General features: G+C 42.9%; 3 protein-coding genes across 12 annotated transcripts in view; 1 reads left to right on the top strand and 2 right to left on the bottom strand.

Annotated features, from left to right (window-relative positions):
* Positions 1-132: 132 nt before the first annotated feature.
* CHTF8 (chromosome transmission fidelity factor 8) lies at positions 133-26,331 on the bottom strand. Its single transcript, NM_001378401.1, is given in 4 exon segments — positions 133-2,815; positions 3,204-3,321; positions 3,575-3,632; positions 26,237-26,331. Coding segments are annotated over 3 exon segments (366 nt in total). The 5' UTR covers positions 3,598-3,632; positions 26,237-26,331; the 3' UTR covers positions 133-2,590.
* On the bottom strand, positions 133-26,331 carry DERPC (DERPC proline and glycine rich nuclear protein). Of its 2 annotated transcripts, NM_001378402.1 has the most exon segments (4): positions 133-2,815; positions 3,204-3,321; positions 3,575-3,632; positions 26,237-26,331. In NM_001378402.1, a coding segment is annotated over 1 exon segment (1,623 nt). In that variant the 5' UTR covers positions 2,595-2,815; positions 3,204-3,321; positions 3,575-3,632; positions 26,237-26,331; the 3' UTR covers positions 133-971.
* The window catches only part of UTP4 (UTP4 small subunit processome component), a 42,016-nt gene continuing 41,723 nt past the window's right edge, over positions 26,227-26,519 (top strand). For 8 of the 9 annotated variants that reach the window (XR_014805586.1, XR_014805588.1, XR_014805589.1 and 5 more), the window contains exon 1: positions 26,401-26,439. Coding sequence is in view for 1 of the 9 variants with exons in the window: in XM_084959745.1 (XP_084815871.1) it covers positions 26,242-26,413 (172 nt within the window). In the remaining 8 variants the exon portion in view is untranslated. Of the gene's footprint in view, positions 26,440-26,519 lie in introns of all 9 variants that reach the window. The other variant, XM_084959745.1, reaches the window with a different exon arrangement.

Below are 26,519 nucleotides of genomic sequence, written 5' to 3'. Positions count from 1 at the left end.
AAAATCAAAGGTTGCTTCCTCCTTGAGTGAAAGATTTTTATCTGTCAGGTAGGATTGTGGCCAAGCTGAAACAATGAAAAAACAGTGGGTAAACTTCCTTCCCTGTGGAACAGGTAATAAAAAGGGAGTGAACTGAACAGCCCCCTCATCCCATTTATTAAAGAAACAGTAAGAAAAGATACAATGCAGGAAAAACACCAACCATCCTTTCACATCAGGCTGAACAAAGCACAGTGATTTCTCCCCTTCCTTCCCCCACCCCCCCTACCCCATTCCCCAGTCCCATCCACTTCAGTTTAAATTTTTGAGGTTCTTCGATTTGGGAGTACCAGTGGAGAAGGAATTGGATGATCAGTGGGGCCTTGACTCTGGCCTCCTCTTAGTCCCAGGAGAAGGAAGCTGTAGTCCCAGTCAGTCAAGCAAAAACTGTATTTGGTGGGTCTCGGAAGTAGTTTACCCACCTCCCTGTTCTGTGTTCAAGCCCCCAGGGGAAGGTATGGCAGTAGATGATGACCAGTCGGCGCTACTGAAGCATGGTCCGTTCACCAACGCAACATTTCTAGAAAGCAGTGGGCTGATTCTCCAGTGGTGAGCAGGGGACTACATATGAATTGGGACCTGCAGGCCAATGTATCCCTGAGGAAGAGTCCACAAGAACAATTCAAGAAACTAGTAAGAAACAATGGGCAGAAAGCTGTGGGATAAAAGCACAGCAGGCTCTGGAAGGCTGGAGATTCTCTTTCAAGGCAGGATCACTCCCATCTGCCAAAGTCCATGTCCCATAGGTAACAAACATTTCACCTTCAGTCAAGAAAGAAGCATTGGGGGGTCGGGGGGGCGGGTCATTTGAACTTGAGCCCCAGCTATGTACTTCAGACTGTAGCTCCCTATCTACCCTTTCACTTAAAACACAGCCCTGCCCAGAACCACGGTGCCTGGAAACCAAGGTGGTCCTGGAGAGAAAATGGTATTTAAGGGGGTAACATTCCATTTGGGTACACTGCAGCCATTGGACCTCCAGGTCTCGGGAAAGCAGCTGGGTTTGTGCCAGGCAGGCTCCCCACTCTAGGAAATGGGACCAAAGTCTTGCTTACAGGGCCATTCATCCTTGGAAAGGAAGCCGGGTTTAGACCCAGGGTCCCAGTCGGCCTTGCAAAAGGAGCTGGGTTGATACCCACAGGGCCTGCTGGAGAAGAGCCTAGTGGCCCAGGAGCCGACCTGGGGAAAGTAACCTGACCAGGGCCTAATGGGCCAGTAGACCTTGGGAAGGTAGCTGGACTTGGACCCTGTAAACCAGTGGCCCTCGGGAAATTAGCTGGGTTGGGCCCTAGCGGTCCAGAGGCTCTTGGGAAAATTGCTGGATTTGAGCCCTGCAGACCAGCAGACCTCTGGAAATTAGCTGGGTTGGAAGCCAATGTGTTAGAAGACTGAGAGAAGGTAGCTGGGTTCAGTCCCCCTGAACCTGTCCCCCTTGGAAAAGGATTAGCATTTACTCCCATGGGGCCTGCTGGCCTTGAAAAATGCGTTGAATTAGGGCCGATGGGGCCAGGGCCCCTTGACATGGGAGATGGATTTGGCCCTGGAAGGCCAATTCCCCGAGAGCCAGGACCCGAGTTTGGGCCTATGGGGCCAGGTATTCTGGCCATGGAAGATGGGCTTGTGCCCATGTTTCCAGAGGCCTGTGAGAAAGAAGCTGAATTTGCTCCTAAAAGACCTGCTGCTCTTAGAATGGGAGCAAGATCTAGGCCTTGAGGTCCAGCCATTCTTAAGTTAAGACCAGATCCTGTGCCCAAGAGCCCACCTGCTCTGGTGTCCAGATTAGGGCCAGGGCCTAGGCCACTTGCTCTTGGGTTAGGCCCAAGGCCTGGGCCCAGGCCACTTGCCCTTGGGTTGGGCCCAAGGCTGGGGCCTGGAAACATTCCTGACCTTGGGGCAGGATTTGTACCTACGAAACCTGATCTCAGATTGGGACCTGGTCCAGGGCCCAAGCCAATGGGCCTAGGATTGGGAGGACCATTCCCAGAAGTCAACAGGACACTTGCTCTCATGTTGGGTCCAGATCCAGGGCCCATAGGGCCACCACTTCTAGGGTCAGGACCTGTTCCCAGAAGACCACCTGCCCTTGGATTGGACATAGGACCTGGCCCTGGAAGACCCCCTAACCTTGGGTTAGACAGAGGCCCTGGGCCTGGAAGAGACCCTGCTCTAGGATTTAGAGCTGACCCTGGGCCTGGACCCAAGAGGCCACCAGGCCGTGGGAAAGAAACTGCACCTGTGCCAGTGGGATTCATTCCTCTTGGAAAAGAAGCCATGCTTGGGTCACGAGTACCAGCAGGGAAAGGTGCTGGATTTGAAGCCAATGAGCCTGAAGAAGTTGGAAAAGAAGACGGGTTCCTCGGAAATGGAGCCAAATTTCCACCAAGAGAACCAGTTGCCATAAGGAAAGAATCAGAGTTCATACCCAGTGGGTGGCCTGTGTTTAAAACAGGACCCCCTTGTGGTCCCAGGGAACTGTCGAGCCGTCCTCGAGGTGGCAGCGGAGCACGAGTCCAAGGAGTTGGCCGCTCTCTAGGGAAAATCCGGGGCTCTTTCATACTTTCTTGGGGACGTTGGTGATAATGGGCTTGGGGCGGGTTTTGAAAAGGATCTTGTTTTTGATGAGTGCTGTCACCAGGTACCGAGTGCCACTCTCACAGCCAAGCTCATCACAATCCTGCTCCCCAGGAGTATGTTTAACAAGGACTGCAAATGGTTTCTCCAGGTGGATGATTTTCCCATACAGGATATGATGCCCCACGATCAGCACAGGGATTCCCTTTGGCAGAACAAGAATGAGATGCCTGAGGTTCAGGGCAAGGTCATAACATTCAGGTGCCTTCTAGAGATGCTCTTGGGAGGCAATGCTGGCACCTCCACTCCCTCTACCATTGCTGAGAAGCCACACACTGGACAATCCACCCTCATATCTTTTTCACTCTTTCTAGCCCAGATAAGAGAATTTCTACTTTTAAGACTGTGACCTTTCCAGAATCCCCAAGTTAAATCTCCCTGCTATTGCGGATGTGGGGGGAGAACAAGCAGGGAGCTGAGCTAGCCCCTGAACAACAAACCTGAGGGCAGTCCTCACTCTGGGTCCTGGGAGCACCACCTTGGTGTAGCTTGCTTTCCTGAGGCATTAGGCAGGGAAAGAAAAGTCCCCTCACCTCAGTGGTGTAATGTAGGTCTCCCAGGAGGTTTCCAGCTAATCCAGTGCTGTAGCGAGCCTCGATCTCCCCCTGTAGCTCCATCAGCACCCATTCTGCCAGGCCTCCAGCCCCAGCACTGCAAGCAAAGGGCTGGCGGTTACAATATTTTTGAGGGGTGAAGGATGAATAATAGTGTCCTACACCACCATTCAAGGCCCAAGGGAATTCTTCGTTGAGCACAAGTTCCTGGTAAAGGGGGCAGTGCTAGGCACTGAACTAGACACTGGTGTGCAAGATGCACCTGATGACCCCAGTTCCTCCAGGGAAATTTCAAACCTATACAGCTCTAATTATTCAAGCTAAATAAAAAAGTCTCAACATGTACTCACCTGGAAATAACAATCTGCACCATGAGCTTTCGATCTTTAAAAAGCAACTGAAAAGAAGCTGTGGAGGAAAAAAATGTTTTTAAATAACAGTAAAAATAGGTAATATTGTTATTATAATGATAACAATAGCTAATATTTGTCACTTACTGTGTACTAGGTACTTTTCTAAATGCTTTAGACACATTTTATTTCACTCGTCTAACAAGTCCACTAACATGTACTTTTAAAAACTGACATTATGCACATAACACTGTCTCAGATTACCAAAGGTCAACCACAGGGTGGAAAGTTAAAGTTACACAGCTACTAGACAACAAGCCAGGATTTGAACCCAGGACACACACTGCACAGCCAATATGCTAATTTTACTTTCTATGTATTTTTCATTCTGCGTACTTAAAAAAAACAAAAAACCCAAAGTATTCTCTTAGATTTTACTTTTTCCTTTGGTGGTGATATACACTTCACGTCTACCACTTTGGTTATCTTGTACTTCAATGTGCAAAGGATCTCTAAAAGACAAGAGACCTGAAAAGATCCTTTTAGACAACTTTAGTGAATGGTAAGCTAACTTTCTGACATGACTCTCAGGAAACACTTCACCCATCTTTGGACACTAAGATACCCTGACACACAATCTGCTTTATCTTTTACAATAGCACCACCTGGTGGCAAGTTTGCAGTACACTACAAGAAGGAGTTAAAATGAGACATTTTTGCCTGAAACAACTTGTACTTCTCTTCCTAATTTAGGATAGATTAATGGGAAGATTGAAGGGATAGGAGATTTAAACTACAGCTTTTGCACAGCTTTCCAAATGAATAGATGGTGCAGTTATTAGATCAATGTTTATGAGCTGTAGAACAGTGAGTTAACATATTGTAATTGAACTCTCAATTAACAAACACCTGATTAAAGTTAAACAGGTTTCTTTACTGCTACGATAATCTTCGTTTTGGATCTCCAGCGAAAGGAGTATTGCCAGAAGCACTATAAGACAGCAGAACCCGGAGTTCCCGTCGTGGCGCAGTGGTTAACAAATTCGACTAGGACCCATGAGGTTGCGGGTTCAATCACTCAGTGGGTTAAGGATCCGGCGTTGCCGTGAGCTGTGGTGTAGGTTGCAGACACTGATCAGATCCCACATTGCTGTGGTTCTGGCGTAGGCCAGCGGCTACAGCTCTGATTCAACCCCTAGCCTGGGAACCTCCATATGCCGCGGGAGCAGCCCTGGAAAACGCAAAAAGACCAAAAAAAAAAAAAAAAAAAAAAAAAAAAGACAGCAGAGTCTCTTACCCTTGAGTACCAAACACACTTTGGAAACAAGAGGTTAGTTAATTCACTGGACTCCAGCAACTAATTTACTCAATTTTCACTATGAATCAGATGCTATTCATCTATACAGGTGGTATATCATTAACCACTGTGAGACAGGATCCTGATAAGGTTACAGAGGGATATACTTGATTGTGTGTGCTACACATACAGCTAGTAGGGGGTAGAGCCAGCATAAGAACCTAGGCCATCCAACTTTAGCTACACTCCTATTAAATACCTTCTGAAAGGAGAAAACCAACTGAGAATAAAAAGGCACAGAGGCATCAGGCAAGCATGCGTGCATGCATACATGCATTTAGGAAGAGCTGAATTAAGAAGACATCTCCAAATAAGCCAGAACTTCTGCAACAGTAACAGCTGTGATACCACTTGACAAGAGGTAATAAATATACTGGCTAAGGGGAGCAAAGGTCTTCTGACAGATAAGAAGGCACCACCATCAACAGAACAACCAAAAGCACTTTAAAATTCTTCTAAGTTTTCTTGAAGGAGAAAGACTACCAATTTGAAAACATAAGGCCTACAGTAGGTACATGAAAAGATGTTTAACACCATTAATAATTAGAGAAATGCAAATCAAAACTACAATGAGGTACCATCTCAGGTCAGAAAGGCCACGGTTAAAGTCTACAAATAACAAATGCTGGGCAGCGGGTGGAGAAAGAAAACCCTGCTACACTATTAGTGGGAATCTAAATTGGTGCAACCACTATGGAAAACAGTACCGAGATTGCCTCAGAAAACTAAAAACAGAATTACCACAGAATCCAGCAACCCCACTCCTGGGAAAAAATCCAGACAAAACTGTAATTCAAAAAGATACATGCATTATTACAATGGCAGAGGAAAAGGACTGGAGCTCACCTTCTCTCATAAAAGCAAGAAAATTACAACCAATTGCTGAACAACCTTCAACAAAATACACCAGAAACTATCAACAAAGATACCCTACTCCAGAAAACAAAGTGGAAGCCAGATGGAGACTTTAGGAGGGGCAATTAAGCAATATAAGCAACCCCATACCTCCTGGGTGGGCAGCCCACAAGGCTGGAAAGTAACTGTATCACAGAGGTTCACCAATAGGAGTGAAAGTTCTGAGCCCCAGGTCAGGGTCCCATGCCTGGGGATAGGGCACTGGGAGGAGGAGCCCCCGAAACATTCGACCTTGAGGGCCAGCAGGGCTTGTGCAAAGGGGCTCCACTCTTGAAAAAGCGTACACAGGCTTTCATATGCACTGGGTCCCAGGGCAAAGCAGAGACTCCACAGGAATCTGTGTCAGACCTGTCTGTGGTTCTTGGAGGATCTCCTGGGAAAACGGGGTAACTGTGGCTCGTTGTGAGAGGACGCTGGAGGCAAAGGTCTCGACAATGATCATCAGTGTGAACTCCTCTAGAAGTGGCTACTTTGGAAAAATATGGCCCCATCCATCAGGGCTGAGAAGCCCCAGGCCAAACAACAATCCAGGTGGAAACAGCCCCACCCATCAGCAAACAGGCTGCCTAAAGACCCCCAGGCACACAGCTGCCTCTAATCTCACCCAGAAACAAAGCCCCACCTACCAGAGGGATAAGAATCAGCTCCATCTACCAATGGGCAGGAACCAGTCCCTCCCATTAGGAAGTCTGTAGCAAGCCCCCAATCCAACTTCAGCCACAAGGGGGCAGACATCAGAAACAAGAAAGGCCACAACCCTATTGCCTGCAAAAAGGAGATCAAATAAAAAATCTATACAAATTGAAAAGGCAGAGAACTATGACTCAGATAAGGAAACAGAAAAAAAAAAAAAAACAAAAAAAAAAAACAAAAAACACCAGCTAAGTGATCTGGAGATTACCAACCTCCATGAAGAAGACTTTAGACTGATAATAGTAAAGATGATTTAAGATCTTGGAAACAGCTGCAGGTACAGCCCTAAAAGGATGACCCCCCCCCAAAAAAAAAAAAAAATCTTGGAAACAAAGATTGATAAATTACAAGAAACAATGAGCAAAGAAATAGAAGATTTAAGGGTTAAGGAAGCAGAGATGCAAAATACAACAACTGAAATAAAAAATTCACTGGAAGGAACCAACAGCAGAATACAGAAGGCAGAAGAATGAATAAACGAGGTAGAAGACAGACCACTGACATGGAACAGAAAAGAGAAGAAAGGTTGAAATGAAATGAAAACAGTCTAAGAGAACTCTGGGACCACATTAAATGTACCAACATCCAATTACAGGGGTGCCAGAAGAAGAGAAAGGGCCAGAGAAAATATGTGAAGATATAATAGCCAAAAACTTCCCTAACTCACTCAAATCCAGGAAACACAAGTACCATACAAAATAACCCAAGGAGGAACACCCTGAGACAAATACTAATCAACCTGACCAAAATTAAAGACAAAGAGAAAATACTGAAAGCAGCTAGGGAAAAGAAACAAATAACACAAGAAAACTCCAATAAGATTACTGGATGAATTTTAGCAGAAAGTCTGCAGGCCAGAAGGGAGTGGCATGATATACTTAAAGTGATGAAAGGAAAAAACCTTCAACCAAGATTACTGTACCCAGCAAGGTTCTCATTTGGATTTGAAGGAGAAATCAAAAGCTTTACAGACAAGCAAAAGCTAAGAGAATTCAGCACCACTAAACCAGCTTTACAACAAATACTAAAGGAACTTCTCTAGATGGAAAAGAAAAGGCCACAACTAGAAACAAAAATATTACAAATGACAGGCTCACTGGTAAAGGCATACATATAGTAAAGGTAGGAAATCATTCACACACAAATATGCTACCAAAACCAGAAAACCTGAGAATAGGATATAAATGCAGGACACTGGAAATGCACTTGCAATTATAAGACCAACAACTTAAAACAATCTTGTAGGAGTTTGTAACGTGGCACAGTGGAAACGAATCTGACTAGCATCCATAAGGACACAGGTTTGATCCCTGGCCTTGTTCAGTGGGTTAAGGATCTGGCATTGCTGTGAGCTGTGGTGTAGGTCACAGACTCAGCTCAGATCTGGTGTTGCTATGGTTGTAGTGCAGGCCAGCAGCTACAGCTCCAATTCGACCCCTAGCCTGGGAACTTCCATACGCTGTGGGTGCAGCCCCACCCAGCCAAAAAAGGCAAAAAACCCCACACCAATCCTGTGTGTGTGTGTGTGTGTGTGTGTGTGTGTGTGTGTGTGTAGAGAGAGAGAAGCGAGAGGGAGGGAGAGAGAGAGAGGCCTATATCAAAACCTTATGGTAACTGCAAACCAAAAATCTGCAAGAGATACACACACAAATAAGAAAAAGCAATCCAAACACAACACTAAAGTTAATCATCAAACCACAACAGAAGAGAACAAGACAAAGGAAGAAAAAAGACCAACAAAAACAAATCCAAACAGTTAATAAAATGGCAATAAGAACATACTTATCGGCAGTTCCCTTTGTGGTGAAATGGAAACAAATCGGACCAGGAACCATGAGGCTGCAGTTCGATCCCTGGCCTTGCTCAGTGGGTTAAGGATCTGGTGTCGCTGTGAGCTGTGTGGTGCAGGTTGCAGACTGGACTCGGATCTGATGTTGCTGTGGCTATGGCATAGGCTGGCAGCTGTAGCTCTGGTTGGACCCCTAGCCTGGGAACCTCCATATGCCACGGGTATGGCCCTAAAAAGCAAAAAAAAAAAAAAAAAAAACCCATACATATCAATAATTACCTTAAACACAAATGCCCCAGCCAAAAGACATAGACTAGCTGAATGGATAAGACCCATATATATATGCTGTCTTCAAGAGACCCACTTCAGTTCTAGGGACACATACAAATAAATTCAAAGTGAGAGGATGGAAGAAGATATTTCATGCAAACAGTAATCAAAAGAAAGCTGGAATAGCAATACTTATATCAGACAAAACAGACCTTAAAATAAAGAATATTAAAAAAGAAAAAGAAAGGAGTTCCTGTCGTGGCTCAGTGGTTAATGAATCCGACTAGGAACCATGAGGTTGTGGGTTCGATCCCTGCTCTTGCTCAGTGAGTTAAGGATCTGGCATTGCTATGGGCTGTGGTGTAGGTCACAGACATGGCTTGGATCCTGCGTTGCTCTGGCTGTGGCGTAGGCCAGAGGCTACAGCTCTGATTAGACCCCTAGCCTGGGAACCTCCACGTGCTGCAGGAGAGGCCCTAGAAAGGCAAAAAAAAAAGAAAAAGGACATTACAAAATGATCAAAGGATCAATCCAAGAAGATAAAACAACTGTAAATATATATGCATCCTACATAAGATCACGTCAGTATATAAGGCAACTGCTAACAACCTTAAAAGGAGAAATTGGCAGTAACACAATAATAAAGGGGGACTTTAACACCCCAATTAACAGCAACGGACAGACCATCCAGACAGACAGAAAATCAACAAGGAAACACAGACCTTAAACACAGGCCTTAAACCAGATGGACTTAATAGATATTTACAGAATATTCCATCCAAAAGCAGCAGAATACACTTTCTTCTCAAGTGCGCACAGAACATTCTCTAGGATAGATCACATTCTGGGCCATAAATCAAGCCTCAGTAAATTTAAGAAAATTGAAATCATACCAAGCATCTTTTTTCTGACCACAATGCTATACGAATGGAAATCAACAACTAAAAAAAAAAAACTACAAAAAGCACAAACATGTGGAGACTAAACAACATGTTACTTAACAACCAATAGATCAACCAATAGATCATAGAAGAAATCAAAGAGGAAATTAAAAAATACCTACAAACAAATGATAACAAAGACACAACAATCTAAAACCTACAGGATGCAGCAAAAGCAGTTTTAAGAAGGAAGTTTGTAGCAATACAAGCCTACCTCAGGAAACAAGAAAAATCTCAAATAAAATACCTTAACTTTACACCTAAAACAATTAGAGAAAGAAGAAACAAAACCCAAAGTTAGCAGAAGGAAAGAAATCATAAAGATCAGAGCAGAAATCAATGAAATAGAAAAGAAGAAAACCATAGAAAAGATTAATGGAACTAAATGCTGGTTCTTTGAAAAGATCAAAAAAATTGATAAACCATTAGCCAGATTCATCAAGAAAAAAAGAGAGAAGACTCAAATCAATAAAATCAGAAATGAAAAAGAAGTTACAATGGACATCAAAGAAATACAAAGGATCCTAAGAGACTGCTACAAGCAACTACATGCCAATAAAATGGACAACATAAAAGAAATGGACAAATTCTTAAAAAAGTACAATCTCCGAAGACTACATTGAGACCAAATAGGAAAGTAGAATGGACCAATCACAAGTAGTGAAATTGAAACTGTGGTTGAAAGTCCAGGACCAGATGGCTTCACAAGCAAACTCTATAAAACGTTTAGAGAAGAGTTAATACCCATCCTTCTGAAACTATTTCAAAAAATTGCAAAAGAAGTAATAGCCTTAAATTCTTACTATGAGGCCACCATCACCCTGATACCAAAACCAGACAAAGATACCACAAAAAAGAAAATTACAGGCCAATTTCACTGATGAACATAGATGCAAAAATCCTCAACAAAATAATAGCAAACCGAATTCAGCAATACAATAAAAGGACAGTACACCATGACCACGTGGGATTTATCACAGGGATGCGAGGATTTTTCAATATCCGAAAATAAATCAGTGTGATACACCACATTAACAAACTGAAGAATAAAAACCATATGATCCTCTCTCAATAGACCCAGAAAGAGCTTCTGACAAAATCCAACACCCATTTCTGATAAAAACCCTCCAGAAAGTGGGCACAGAGAGAACCTACCTCAACATAATAAAGGCCATATATGACAAACCCACAGCTAACATCATTCTCAATGGTGAAAAGCTGAAAGAATTCCCAATAAGATCAGGAACAAGACAAGAAGGTTCACTCTCGCCACTACTATTCAACATTGTTTTGGAAGTCCTAGCCATGGCAATCAGAGAAGAAAAAGACATTAAATCCAAATTGGAAAGGAAGAAGTAAAACTACCACTGTTTGCAGATGACATGATACAAAAATCCTAAAGACACTACCAGAAAACTGTTAGAGCTCATCAATGAATCTGGTAGACTTGCAGGATACAAAATTAATAAACAGAAATCAACTGCATTTTTATACACTAACAATGAAAGATCAAAAAGAGAAATTAGGGAAAAGATCCCACTTACCATCACATCCAAAAGAATAAAATACCTAGGAATAAATCCCCCTAAAAGAGACAAAAGACCTGTACTCTGAAAACTTTAAGATGCTGATGAAAGACATCAAAGATGACACAAACAGAGAGAAAGATATACCATGCTCTTGGACTGGAAGAATCAATACTGCCAAAATGACTATATTACCAAAGGGAATCTACAAATTCAATGCAACCCCTATCAAATTACCAATGGCATTTTTCATAGAACTACAACAAAATATTTCAGTTTGTTTGGAAGCACAGAAGACAATAGCCAAAGCCATCCTGAGAAAGAAAAATGGAGCTGGAAGAATCAGGCACCCTGACTTCAGACTCTACCACAAAGCTACAGTCATTAAAACAGTATGGTACGTTTGTGTGTGTGTAACATGGCGGTGCCCAGGGGCAAGACATACTGGCCCGGATTCGACAGCTTTCCACCCGAGTAGGTGGTTGTCCCAAAGGCAAAGGCATGAGCTGGACCCAAGCCATCCTGCTGGCCCGAGACCTCTCTCCGGGCTGGGGAGGCATCTGCAGCACCACCCTCACAGTAGCCCCCTTTCCTCAGGGAACAGCAGAGCCTTCTTGCACATAAGAACATTAGGCAGGCTTGGGGGCCTTTTTCAACAGCAAAATCATGAAAACAAAAAGATACAGAAAATGTGCTCTAAATCAACCTCTAAAAGGATACTTAGAATAGATGGGATTAAGATGGTGGAATAAGGGAGTTCCGTCGTGGCTCAGTGGATAACGAATCGACTAAGAACCATGAAGTTGCGGGTTTGATCCCTGGCCTTGTTCAGTGGGTTAAGGATCTGGTGTTGCCATGAGCTGTGGTGTAGGTTGCAGACGTGGCTCGGATACTGCATTGCTGCGGCTCTGGCGTAGGCTGGTGCCTATAGCTCTGATTCGACCCCTAGCCTGGGAACCTCCATATGCCACAGGAGTGGCCCAAGAAATGGCAAAAAGACCAGGAAAAAAAAAAAAAAAGATGGTATAAAAGGACTGAAGCTCAACTTCTCTCCTAAAAACAACAAAATTCACAATCAAATGCTGAGCAAGCTTCAACCAGATGGACTGGAAACTTTCAAAAAGATATCCTACTCCAGAAGACAAAAAGAAAGCCACATCAAGAGGTAGGAGGGGTGATTGTGTGATATAAGCAACCCCATACCTCCTGGGTGGGAAGCCCCACAGACTGGAAACTAACTGGCTCACAGAGACTCACCTACAGGAGTGAGAGTTCTGAGCCCCACATCAAACTCCCACGTGTGGGGATCGGGCACTGGGAGAAAGAGCCCCTGGAGCACCTGTCATTGAAGGCCAATGGGGCTTGTGTGTAGGAGCTCCACAGGACTGGGGGAAACGGAGACCCCATTCTTAAAAGGAGGACACAGATTTTCATGTGCACTGGGTCCCAGGGCAAAGCAAAATCTCCATAGGAATCTAGGTCAGACCTGATCGCAGTTCTTGGAGGACCTCCTGGGAAAACAGGGGTGAATGTGGCTTGTTGTGGGGGAAGGACATAGGAAGCAAAGCTCTTGGGAATATTCATCAGCATGCCTTTCTCTGGACTTGGCCATTTTGGGAAAATCTGGCCGCACCCATCAGTGTTGAGAAGCCCCAGGCCAAACAACAATCCAGGTGGGACCACAGCTCACCCATCAGTAAACAGGCTGCCTAAAGACCCCCCAGGCACACAGCCGCCTCTAATCTCACTCAGAGACAAAGCCCCACCCACCAGAGGGATAGGAATCAGCCCCATCCACCAGTGGGCAGGCACTACTCCCTCCCATCAGGAAGCCTACCGCAAGCCCCCATACCAACTTCAGCCACAAGGAAGGCAGACACCAGAAATAAGAGGCTACAACTCTATTATCTGTAAAAAGGTCACCACACCAAAACCTATAAAAATGAAAAGACAGACAACTATAACTCAGAAGAGGGAGAAAGAAAAATCTCCAGAAAAACAGCTAAGTTATCAGGAGATTTTCACCTTCCAGGAAAGACTTTAGACTGTTGATGCTGAAGATGAGGCAAGACATTGGAAATAAACTGGAGGCAAAGATGGATAGTTTACAGGAAACACTGAGCAAAGAGATACAAGACATAAACAAGCAAAGATGCAAAATACAAAAACGGAAATAAAAAATTCATCTGGGAGTTCCCGTCGTGGCGCAGTGGTTAACGAATCCGACTAGGAACCATGAGGTTGCAGGTTCGGTCCCTGCCCTTGCTCAGTGGGTTAACCATCCGGCGTTGCCGTGAGCTGTGGTGTAGGTTGCAGATGTGGCTCGGATCCCGCATTGCTGTGGCTCTGGCATAGGCCGGTGGCTACAGCTCCGATTCGACCCCTAGCCTGGGAACCTCCATGTGCCGCGGGAGCGGCCCAGGAAATAGCAAAAAGACAAAAAAAAAAAAAAAAATTCATCTAAAGCAGCCAACAGCAGAATACAGGAGTCAGAAGAATGAATAAACGAGGCAGAGGACAGATTAGTGGAAATCATGGATGTGGAAGAGAAAAGAGAAAAAAGATTGAAAACAAATGAGAAGAGTCTCAGAGAACTCTGGGACAACATTAAATGCACCAACATCCATATTATAGGGGTGCCAGGAGAAGAAAGTGAGAAGGGGACAGAAAAAATATTCAAAGAGATAATTGCCAAAAACTTCCCTAACATGGGAAAGGAAGCATTCACTCAAATCCAGGAAGCACAACAAGTACCAAATAAAATAAACCCAAGAAGGAAAACCCTGAGACACATATTAATCAAACTGACCAAAATTAAAGACAAAGAGAAAATACTGAAAGCAGCTAGGGAAAAAGAAACAAGTAACATACAAGGGAACCCTGATAAGGTTATAGGCAGATTTTTTAGCAGAAAGTCTGCAGGCCAGAAGGGAGTGGCATGATATACTTAACATGATGAAAGGAAAAAACCTCCAACCAAGATTATTTTACCCAGCAAGGCTCTCATTCAGATTTGAAGGAGAAATCAAAAGCTTCACAGATAAGCAAAAGCTAAGAGAACTGAGCAACACTAAACCAGCTTTACAACAAATACTAAGGGAACTTCTCTAGACAGAAAAGAGGCTGCAACCAGAAACAAAAATACCACAAATGACAAGGCTCACCAGTTAAGGTATATATACAGTAAAGATACGAAATCATCCATGCACAATTGTGCCACCAAAATCAGATATCATAAGAGGAGGGTACAAATGCAGGACACTGGAGATGCACTTGCAATTAAGAGACCAACAACTTAAAACAATCCCCTACATATAGTAGAAGGAAAGAAATCATAAAGATCAGAGCAGAAATCAATGAAATAAAATGAAGAATACCATAGAAAAGATCAATGAAACGAAAAGCTGGTTCTTTGAAAAGATCAACAAAATTGATAAACCCTTAGCCAGACTCATCAAGAAAAAGAGAAGACTCAAATCAATAAAATTAGAAATGAAAAAGGAGAAATAACAACGGACATCACAGAAATACAAAGGATCATAAGAGATTACTATATGCAACTATATGCCAATAAAATGGAAAAACTGGAAGAAATGGACAAATTCTTAGAAAAGTACAATCTTCCAAGACTAAACCAAGATGAAATAGAAAAGATAAATGGACCAATCACAAGTACTGAAATTGAAACTGTGATTAAAATACTTCCAACACACAAAAGTCCAGGACCAGATGGCTTCACAGGCAAATTCTATCAAACATTTAAAGTAGAGCTAATACCTATCCTTGTGACACTTTTCCAAAAAACTGCAGAGGAAGGGATCCTCAGTCTATGAGGCCACCATCACCCTGATACTAAAACCAGACAAAGATACCAAAAAAAAAAAAAAAAAAAAAAGAAATTTACAGGCCAATTTCACTGATGAACATAGATGCAAAAATCCTCAACAAGATACTAGCAAAATGCATCCAACAATACATTAAAAGGATTATACATCATGATTAAGTGGGATTTATCCCAGAAGTGCAAGGGTTCTTCAATATTCACAGATCAGTGTGACAGAACACATTAACAAACTGAAGAATAAAAACCATATGATCCTCTCAATAGACACAGAAAAAGCCTTTGACAAAATTCAACACCCATTTGTGATAAAAACCCTTAAGAAAGCAGGCATAGCAGGAACCTACCTCAACATAATAAAGGCCATATATGACAAACCCAGAGCTAAAATCACCATCAATGGTGAAAAGCTGAAAGAATTCCCACTGAGATCAGGAAGAGGACAAGGATGTCCACTCGCCACTACTATTCAACATAGTTTTGGAAGTCCTAGCCACAGCAGAGAAGTAAAAGAAATAAAAAGAATCTAAACTGGAAAGGATGAAGTAAAACTATTACTATTTGCAGATGACATGATACTCTACCTAGAGAATCCTAAAGACTCTACCAGAAAACTGTTAGAGCTCATCCATGAATTTGGCAAAGTCACAGGATACAAAATTAATACACAGAAATTGACAGCATTTCTATACACTAACAATGAAAGATCAGACAGAGAAATTAGGGAAGCAATCGTGTTTACCATCGCATTCAAAAGAATAAAACACCTAGGTGTAAACCTACCAAAAGACCTGTATTCTGAAAACTGTAAGAGACTGATGAAAGAAATCAAAGATGACACAAAGAGATGGAAAGACATACCATGCTCTTGGATTGGAAGAGTCAATATTATCAAAATGACTATACTACCCAAGGCAATCTACAGATTCAATGCAATCCCTATCAAACTATCAAGGATGTTTTTCACAGAACTCGAACAAATTTTAAAGTTTGTTTTAAAGTTTGTTTGGAAGCACAAAAGACCCAGAATAGCCAAAGACATCCTGAAAAAGAACAATGGAGCTGGAGGAATCAGGCTCTTGGACTTCAGACTATACTACAAAGCAACAGTCATCAAAACCGTATGGTACTGGCACAAAGACAGAAATATAGATCAGTGCAACAGGATAGAAAGTCCAGAATGAAGGGGGAAAAAAAAAAAAAAGTCCAGAATGAAACCCATGCACCTACAGCTAACTAATCTATGACAAAGGAGGCAAAAATATACAATGGAGAAAAGACAGCCTATTCAATAAATGGTGCTGGGAAAACTGGACAGCCGCATGTAAAAGAATGAAATTAGAACACTCCCTAACACCATACACAAAAATAAACTCAAAATGGGTTAAAGACCTAGATATAAGACCAGATACTATAAAACTCTTAGAGGAAAACATAGGCCAAACACTCTCCAACATAAACGACAGCAACATCTTCTCAGATCCACCTCGTAGAGTGATGACAGTAAAAGCAAAAATAAACAAATGGGACCTAATTAAACTTAAAAGTTTCTGCACAGCAAAGAAAACCCTAAACAAAACGAAAAGACAACCCACAGAATGGGAGAAAATCTTTGCCAGTGAATCCACTGACAAGGGATTCATCTCCAAAATTTATAAACACCTCCTACTGCTCAAGACCAAAAAAAACAAACAACCCCATCAAAAAATGGGCAGAAGCTCTAAACAGACAATTCTCCAAAGAAGACCTACAGATGGCCAAAAAACACATGAAAAGATGTTCAGCATCACTCATCATTAGAGACATGCAAATCAAAACCACTATGAGATACCACCCCACACCAGCCAGGATGGCCATCATCAAAAAGTCTACAGTGCTGGAGAGGGTGTGGAGAAAAAGCAACCCTGTTACACTATTGGAGGGAATATAAATTGGTGCAACCACTGTGGAAAACAGAATGGAGATGCCTCAGAAAACTAAAAACAGAACTACCATATGATCCAGCAATCCCACTCCTGGGCATCTATCCAGAGAAAACCATGACTTGAAAAGACACATGTACTCCAAAGTTCATTGCAGCACTGTTTGCAATAGCCAAGACATGAAAACAACCTAAATGTCAACTGACAGAGGAGTGGATCAAGAAGATGTGGTACATATATACAATGGAATATTACTCAGTCATTAAAAGGAATGAAATACCGGCCTTTGTAGCAACATGAATGGACCTAGAAATTATCATGCTAAGTGAGGTCAGTCATACAATGAGACACCAACATCAAATGCTACCACTGACATGTGGAATCTGCGAAAAGGACACAATGAACTTCTTTGCAGATAGTGACTCACAGACTTTGAAAAACTTATGGTTTCCAAAGGAGACAGTTCAGGGGGTGGGAGGATGTGCTGGGGTTGTGGGATGGAAATCCTATAAAATTTGATTGTGATGATCATTGTACAACTATAAATGTAATAAATTCATTGAGTTAAAAAAAATAGTATAGTACTGGCATAAAAACAGAAATATCAATCAGTGGAACAGAGAGAAAGCCCAGAATTAAATCCAAGCACCTACAGTCAACTTATCTATGACAAAGGAGACAAGAATATACAATGAAGGAGAGACAGTCCCTTCAATAAGTGGTGCTGCATGAGTTCCCATTGTGGCTCAGCAGAAATGAATCTGACTGGTAACCATGAGGACACAGGTTTGAGCCTTGGCCTCACTCAATGGGTTAAGGATCTGGCATTGCTGTGAGCTGTGGCGTAGGTCACAGACATGGCTTGGATCCTGTGTTGCTGTAGCTGTGGTCTAGGCTGGTGGCTACAGCTCCCATTCAACCCCTAGCCTGGGAACTTCCATATGCCATGGGTGCTGCCCTAAAAAGACAAAAAAATAAATAAATAAGTGGTGCTGGGAAAACCGGACAGTTACATGTAAAAGAATGAAATTAGAACACTCCCTAACACCACATACAAAAATAAACTCAAAGTGGGTTAAAGACTTTAATATAAGACAGGATACTATAAAACTATTAGAGGAAAACATACGCCAAACACTCTTACACAAACCACAGCAATATCTTCTTAGATCCACTGCCTAGAATAATGACAATAAAAACAAAAATAAACAAATGGGGCCTAATTAAACTTAAAAGCTTTGTCATAGGAGTTCCCACTGTGGTGGAGTGGAAATGAATCCGACTAGTATCCATGAGGATGCAGGTTTGATCCCTGGCCTCGCTCCGTGGGTTGGGGATCCAGCATTGCTGTGAGCTGTGGTATGCATTGAGATGCACCTAGATCCCATGTTGCTGTGGCTGTACTGTAGGCTGGCAGCTGTAGCTTTGATTCAACTCCTGGCCTGGAAACTTCCATATCCTGCAGGTGCGACCCTAAAAAGAAAAAAAGAGAAAAAAAGCTTTTGCACAGCAAAGGAAACCCTAAACCAAACGAAAAACAACCCACAGAATGAGAGCAAATATTTGCAAATGAAGCTACTGACAAGAGATTCAACTCCAAAATTTATAAACACCTCCTGTAGCTCAATACCAAAAAAACTAACCCAATTCAAAAAATGGACAGAAGATCTAAACAGACAAGAAGATATACAGATGGCCAAAAAACACATGAAGAGATGTTCATCATCACTAATTATTAGAGAAATGCAAATCAAAACTACTATGAGGTACCACCCTACGCCAGCCAGAATGACCATCATCAAAACGTCTACAGGCGCTCCCGTCGTGGCGCAGTGGTTAACGAATCCAACTAGGAACCATGAGGTTGCGGGTTTGATCCCTGGCCTCACTCAGTGGGTTAAGGATCCGGCATTGCCATGAGCTGTGGCGTAGGTCACAGACGCAGCTCGGATCCCGCGTTGCTGTGGCTCTGACATAGGCTGGCAGCTACAGCTCCAATTAGACCCCTAGCCTGGGAACCTCCATATGCCGCGGGAGCGGCCCAAGAGATGGCAAAAAGACAAAAAAGAAAAAATTTTTTTAAATTTAAAAAAAGTCTACAAACATGAAATTTCCATTGTGGCACAGTGGAAACAACCTGGCTAGTATGCATGAGGATAGAGGTTCAATCACTGGCCTTGCTCAGTGGGTCAGGGATCTGATGTTGCTGTGAGCTGTGGTGTAGGTGTAGGTATAAAACGATTTGACCCTTGGTAACTTCCATATGCCACAGGTGCAGCCCTAAAATGCAAAATAAATAAATGTCTACAAACAATAAACATTGGAGAAGCTGTGCAGAAAAGGGAATTTAAATTGGTGCAACCACTATGGAAAACAGTATGGTGATTCCTCAAAAACTAAAAATAGAATTACCATTTGATCCAGCAATCCCACTCCTGGGCATCTATCCAGAGAAAACCATGACTCGAAAAGATACATGTACCCCAATGTTCAATGCAGCACTATATACAATAGCCAGATAATGGAAGCAACCTAATGTTCATCAACAGAGGAGTGGAGAAAGAAGATGTGGTATATATACACAATGGAATATTACTCAGCCATAAAAAGGAATGAAATAATGGCATCTGCAGCAACATGGATGGATCTAGAAATCACCATGCAAGGTGAAGTTAGTGAGACACACGTCATATGCTACCATATATATGTGGAATCTAAAAAAAGGATACAATGGACTCATTTGTAGAACAGAAACTGACTCACAGACTTTGAAAATTTTATGGTCACCAAAGGAGACAGGTTGTGGGGAAAGGGATGGGCTGGGAGTTTGGGATGGAAATGTTATACAACTGGGTTGTGATGATGGTAGTAAAACTATAAAGATAATAAAATTCATTGAGTTTTTTTAAAAAAATACATGCACCCATACAATCACAGCAGCAGTATTCACAATAGACAAGACATGGAAGCAACCTAAATGTCCATCGACAGAGAAATAGATGAGGATGTGGTATATATATACAATAGAATACTGTTCAGCCATAAAAAAGAATGAAATAATGCCATTCACAGCAACACAGATCCAACTACAGATTATCATACCAAGCAAATTAAGTTATTAAGACAAATACCACACATCATTTATATGTGGAATCTAAAATATGGCACAGACGAACCTATCTACAAACAGGGGAGAGAGAGGAATGGACTGAGACTCTGGGATTAGTAGATGCAAACTATTATATTTAGAATGCATAAACAAGAACCTATGTACAGCACAGGGAACTATATCCAATTTCCTGGGATAGCTCATGATGGAAAAAAATAGAAAAAAGAACATATATATATGTATAACCAAGTCACTTTGCTGTACAGCAGAAATTGGTACGACACTGCAAATCTATTATACTTAAATTAAAAAAAATTTTTTTAATCAGAAGGCCTAAATTCAGGTTTTAGCCTCCTAGTGTGCAACTCTTTAAGTGTCATCATACACAAATCACTTAATGAGTATGGGGCTAAAACCTAGGTTGTCTGACTCATTAAACTACTGTAAAGACCATGTACAACATGTATGAAAATGTCTTATAGACATACAGCTAATTTTTTAAAGAATGGGTTAAATAAGTCACCATAATTTTGGCCAAAATTTAGAGAATGGTACATTTTAGCCATGAATCAAAAAAGGCTCAATAACTCTAAGTGAAGTTGTGGTCTCTAAAGGTTAATCAATGCCTATAGACTAAGAGCACTTGTAAATAAGCTTTGATGACTGATGATACAGTATATTTTCCATGATGAATGTAAATTTTAGTAAAATACCAGTGGTTTAAGAGAAACAATAAAGGTACACACAGATCACATATACACAACATGTTCTAGGAAGACCATGGCAGGGAAAGAGATTAATTTTTAATGCTTCTAACCACATGCTTACACTGTTTAGGAAAAGGGGATGCAGAAATATTTTCAGTACATTCCCCATTTCTTGGACAGTCTCCTGTCACAACAGGATTCAAAACAGTGGCCTAAGTGGGTAAAGGAAAAGATCCCTGGTAGCTGGGTCAAGAGCAGCTGCACCTGCTTGCTAATTTCTTCAGGCACTTCAAAAAGCACACAGAGCTCTCTACCCACTTATGTAGAAGGCACTGCCTGAGTATACCTACTGATGCTGGCAGACATCAATACTAGCAGTTCTTCTGAAATTAGGAATTCTGGACAAAAAAAAAAAAAAAAAGGAGTTCCCGTCGTGGCGCAGTGGTTAACGAATCCAACTAGGAACCATGAGGTTGTGGGTTCGGTCCCTGCCCTTGCTCAGTGGGTTAACCATCCGGCGTTGCTGTGAGCTGTGGTGTAGGTTGCAGACGCAGCTCGGATCCCGCGTTGCTGTGGCTCTGGTGTAGGTGGGTGGCTACAGCTCCGATTCAACCCCTAGCCTGGGAATCTCCATATGCCGCGGGAGCGGCCCAAGAAATAGCAACAACAACAACAACAACAGACAAAAAGACAAAAGACAAAAAAAAAAAAAAAAAAAAGAATTCTGTGGCCTACAGTCATTCTCCTGCTCTATACACTCACAACAGTAACAACTTGTGGTAGACTTAATGAGATGCTGGAGATGTGAATACAAATGAAGTTCACACTCTGCTTCTAAGAGTCTAGCTCATAGGAGCCTGCGGACTGATCTGGCTACATTTATGTACATAAGGGTGTATTTACTAAATTAGTAAGTAATGTAGGGAAGGCATCCCTTTGGTGAATTTAGAAATTCTACTTTAGGAGTCCCTGTCATGGCTCAGTGGAAACAAATCTGGCTAGTATCCATGAGGATGCAAGTTAGATCCCTGGCCTTGCTTGGTGGGTTAAGGATCCAGTGTTGCCAGACCCCTAGCCTGGGAACCTCCATATGCTGCGGTTGCGGCCCTTTAAAAAAAAAAAAAAAAGAAAAAAAAAAAAAGACAAAGATGAAAAAATAAAGAGGCTTACTATTTAAAAAAAAAAAATCCACTTCAGCACCTTAAAACACCCTATTGCCTGAATCATATTATTCTTTATTTTGTTCCTTAAGAATACTATTCTGGGCAATAGTTCTCAAGAGTAGGTAGGTACACTTGGGTACTTTGCTAATACACCTGACTGAAGTGAAAGTGATTATGTATTTCACTTAGGGTGGAGGATATCCTAAAAAGGATATAAGAACATGCAGCCCAATCTGGCTCCATCCCCTTAAGAGTAGGCAGAAAAAGTTAGCAGGAAAACAAAGAGGTGAAGAAGCATAATACAAGCCAAAGTCTATTAGTAATAACAAGTAACATAATGAAAATTTCCTGTGAAAAAGATTTCTAACTCCCCAGTCTCAACTCATTCCAACAACATTTAAAAATAACCGTAACAATTTATACGTCTTTGTTCTAAAGTACTGCTTGTGTAGAAACTGCAGCTTTATCAAGAGCTTCATTTGAACGCAGTTTGATGAATATATTATATCAAATAATGAAACTAAAAGGAGAAAATGGAAAAGACTGCCCAGCACCTCTCTCTCAAGAGCCTTGAGTTTAGTCCCAGATTTGGCTAGGACCAAATAACTGGTCTTTGGTTAAAGAATAATTCCAAGTTGACAATGTAACTGTAGAACTAGGAAAAACTTTGTGATGTCATTTTTCAAAAAAAAATGTTTAAATACAGTATATTTCAGAGCAGAGTCTCATAGCTTACAACTAGAGTGTGGACTTTGGAGAGATGGGAGAGTGTGGAAGTACTGAACACCTTTTCCCTGCAATGAATTATTTTGACTCCCTGCCTCCCCTTCTTGTACAAAGGAGGGAATTTTTTTCTACCCCATTTTTCTGGGTCTTTACATAGCTAAATAAACAATATGTAAGTTTTATATTCCTAAATTAATCAAATAAGTTTAGTCATGTAAAGGAAATATTTTTAAAAGCATTTTGTACATTTAACTTTTTGGGGAGGCTTCACGGTTTCTAGAAATGTTACTTATTTAAGGTTGCCTCAGATCATCCCCAGTTTTGGAGTTAGTGTGGCGGTCCTGAGTGACGTCAAGACAGTTATTTCTCAAGATAGTGGTCCTTATAACTTCAAACCACAAATCAGGAGAAGAGGAAGCCACATTACAAGAACCACTCCAGACCCAAAAGGTTTGACTGCAATCACACTAATCTGGGATATAACTTATTTAACTGTCAAGTACTATTAATTACTAAAAACCTGAAAAATCAAAGTGCCACCACAATTTCTTAATTAGGAAGTCCAGGCAAAGCATTATCCTTACAGAACGAAAAGCTTCATTTCTCACATACCTAAACCTTTTTGAGGATTTTCTATTTGGATTCTCTCCTTTCATCCTGAAAACAATTCTAAGATGCAGGCACTGTCCATCACTCCCTTATTACACTGAGGAAACAGGCTTAGAGATCATATAGCCAGAAAGTGGTAGCGGGGGAATGTCCTCTCCAGCATTTCTCTAACACAGCCCCTCCTCCAGTGAGTCTGTACCGAGAACTTCATGTCGCCTTTCTCAAAGCATCTCTCACAAGATGGCAAAAAAACCTCCTATGAGGAAGATCTTATAGCTTGCCATCAAAGTAACTATGACATTCGAGTGGTAGGCAGTTAAAAACAAGCCTATAAGGCAAAATAACCCAAAAGGACAGAGGACATTCTCTATCACTGAATCATCTAATCTACAAAATTTATCCATTGGTTTCTGCATTGTTAAGATTACTGTCTTACAGAGAGCATGAGCAGTGATCCTCGTAATGGTAACTGTCCCCCAAATAAAGTGCAGCAGAAGATTAACAAAACACAAAGCGTTTACTGAAACAAGGGGCTTTGACTCAACTGTTTAACCTAATTATAAGTAGTTTACAAGTAATTTTATTGGAGCTAAATGATGTCTTTTAAGTTTTTATTAGACCCTTTCAATCAGTTTTTTTTTTAAGGGAATAAAAGCTTTAACTTTACATTTCTTCATTTCAAAAATTATTTTTATTAAAAAAAATTAAATACATGAAAAAGGCTGCAAACTGCTGGGTCAGCAATTAGGATTTATTGGAGTTCCCGTCGTGGCGCAGTGGTTAACGAATCCGACTAGGAACCATGAGGTTGAGGGTTCGGTCCCTGCCCTTGCTCAGTGGGTTAACAAACCGGCGTTGCCGTGAGCTGTGGTGTAGGTTGCAGACAGGGCTCGGATCCCTCGTTGCTGTGGCTCTGGTGTAGGCCAGTGGCTACAGCTCCGATTCAACCCCTAGCCTGGGAACCTCCATATGCCGCGGGAGCAGCCCAAAGAAATAGCAAAAAGGCAAAAAAAGAAAAAACAATTAGGATTTATTGAGCTCTAATTCAGTCCCAGGGACTACTTGTGTTTACCGCCTAAGTGAGAACTTAGGTGTCATACCTCGTTTCTGTGATCCTGCCACTTACTTTGTAAGACGGGGTAATTTAATGTTTCAGTTTCTTCACCAATAAATTGGGCATTAAAAAAAGAACCTGTCTCAAAGGGTTGTTGTGAACACTGAATGTAGTCTTCAGCACACCGCCTAACACACATAAGCCTTTTAGGGTCAAGCTATTGATCACCTGGAGGAATACGCCATTTTCTTAGTACATGTTCAATAAAATGTCTTTATGCTATCTATTATTCTAATGTTTACAATGGACTAAAACATCCTATGAAAACAGCAGGTTATCAGAATAAAATCAAGTTTACAAAATGGGAGAACAATTCAAATATGGCAGTCAGGGTTCACCAAACTGCTCCAGAAATTAAGTTCCGGAAGGTTTCTTTTTCTTAGCATGATAACTGCTTCTCTGTGTGCCTTTCCATCAAATGAACTCATGAACTTCTACATACAATTTAAAACAAATTACTTTTATTAAGGATGTTTCTGAGGTTTCATGACTGAAGGGGATAGTCTAAGTTTCAAAGGGAAGATCTTGACAGGCTTATGTTACGTCATTTAGTGCTAAAATCTAGTTTCTAAATGAGAAGCTTTATCTCCTCCAAAAAGGGGTTATGGAGGGCAGTGGAATTGAATGCTTCCAAACTTTTCGTCAGTGAAGAGTGTGTTCAAAAACGTGTGTGTACACTATGCATATACGTGGTACTTTCCCATCACATTTTAAGATTCCCATGATGGAGGGAATCAATTACTGGTATCTGTAGACAATGGGGTGGAAAAGATGGCTTCGGTCGATCTGAGTTACTCCAGTTTTCTCCATCTTCTGCTACTCTGCAGCCCCTCTACCCTTCCTCTTACTGCTGTAGCGTACTATCTTCCCCAAAGCCCCTTCCTTTACATAGCATTGCTTGAGGCCTCCCTCTGTACTGGGTTTTCCTCCCACAGGCTCCCCACCTTCTCCACCCTCTCCGCTGGCCCCCTACCCGCCTTCAATTTGAGCTACTAACACTTCCCATTCCTAGCCCCGCCCACTTTCTGGGACCTCTCAATCCGCTTCCCCTCTCTTACCCAACCCCCTCCAAAATACCCCCACACTTTCTCTAGGACCTCTTACCCAGATGTTTAACCCTTTCTCTTATCTCCCAAGTTAAACATTCTTTATGCCGCCTTTCTCCACATCCCCCCCTCAGAATAGTCTTCCCAAACCATTCACTCTCCTCCCAAAGGCTGCTCTAAAAACGTTATTCCTACCACCCTCATTCTTCCCTATTTCCCCCCTCAATTCCAAAGTACTTCGCCCCTCTAGGACCGACCCCACCCGACTCTTCTCCCGTCTCTTACTCCGCCCACAAAAGAACCTGGATCATCCGCCAGACTGTCTCCTCCTTCCAACCATCCTCGCAGTTATCGCTTTCAGGAGCCTTTCCTCCACGATTTAAAATGTCCCCTCGAAAGAACCTCAGAGTCCTACCCCACACTAAGTCCCCTTTCTGGTATTCCCACTGCTTCCTAGATTCCAGTTCTACCCGACTCCCGAAAGCATCGCGTGCTGGGCTCCTTCACCACCCAGGGAAGAGCCCCTTTCCGCACATACCTCGAGGTTCCGGCCTGCGCCGCCCCCTTATCCGTCCTCCGCCCGCGCTCGGCCACTCTTTCCGCCCTTCTCCCGCTCCGCCCTGCTCGCACCCTTCTTTCCATCCGCCTTCCGACTCCACACCGCTTCCTTCCCCACAATTCCCAGCCCTCCTACTCCGGGGGCCCCTCTGGGTCGCCCCCACCTCTGCGCGGCCCTCCCCGCTCCCCTCCCCCTTCCCGACCGCCCCTCCCCCGCCCGGCGCTCCCCGCCCCTCGGCTCGCCATTCTTCTCAGCGAGCCGCGCGCCCCGCCCGGCCCCAGCTCCCTAGCTTCCCGCTCCCTCGAACCCTCAACCCCATCCCCGGCTCGGCCCTCGCTCCCCGCGGCCTCCCACGCTCCCTGCCCGCGGCCTGACCTGCAATGGCGGCCGCCGAGCGCGGCGCCGCGCGGCCAACGGGCGACAACCGAACCTCCCGCCGCCGTCGCCGCCGCCGCGAGCACTGCCTGCGCACTTCCGGCCTTGCGCCGCGAGCACTTCCGGGGCAGAGCACGCGAGCGCGCGCGCACGTGGGGCCGGGCGGAGAGAGGGACCGCCAAGAGTAGTGAGCCCTTCCGCGGGTGAGTTGGGCAGGGGGCGGGAAGCGGGGGTGACGGGAAGAGTTGGAACTGGTGCTGCCTGCACTAAGTCGACGCCCCGC

The sequence above is a fragment of the Sus scrofa genome, chromosome 6 (genome assembly GCF_054392235.1).
Source record: "Sus scrofa isolate SSC_HxYL_T2T_F1_AM1 chromosome 6, Sscrofa_HxYL_maternal_Yorkshire_Landrace_v2.0, whole genome shotgun sequence".
Classification (NCBI taxonomy): domain Eukaryota; kingdom Metazoa; phylum Chordata; class Mammalia; order Artiodactyla; family Suidae; genus Sus; species Sus scrofa.
This window is presented reverse-complemented; position numbering and strand designations above follow the sequence as displayed.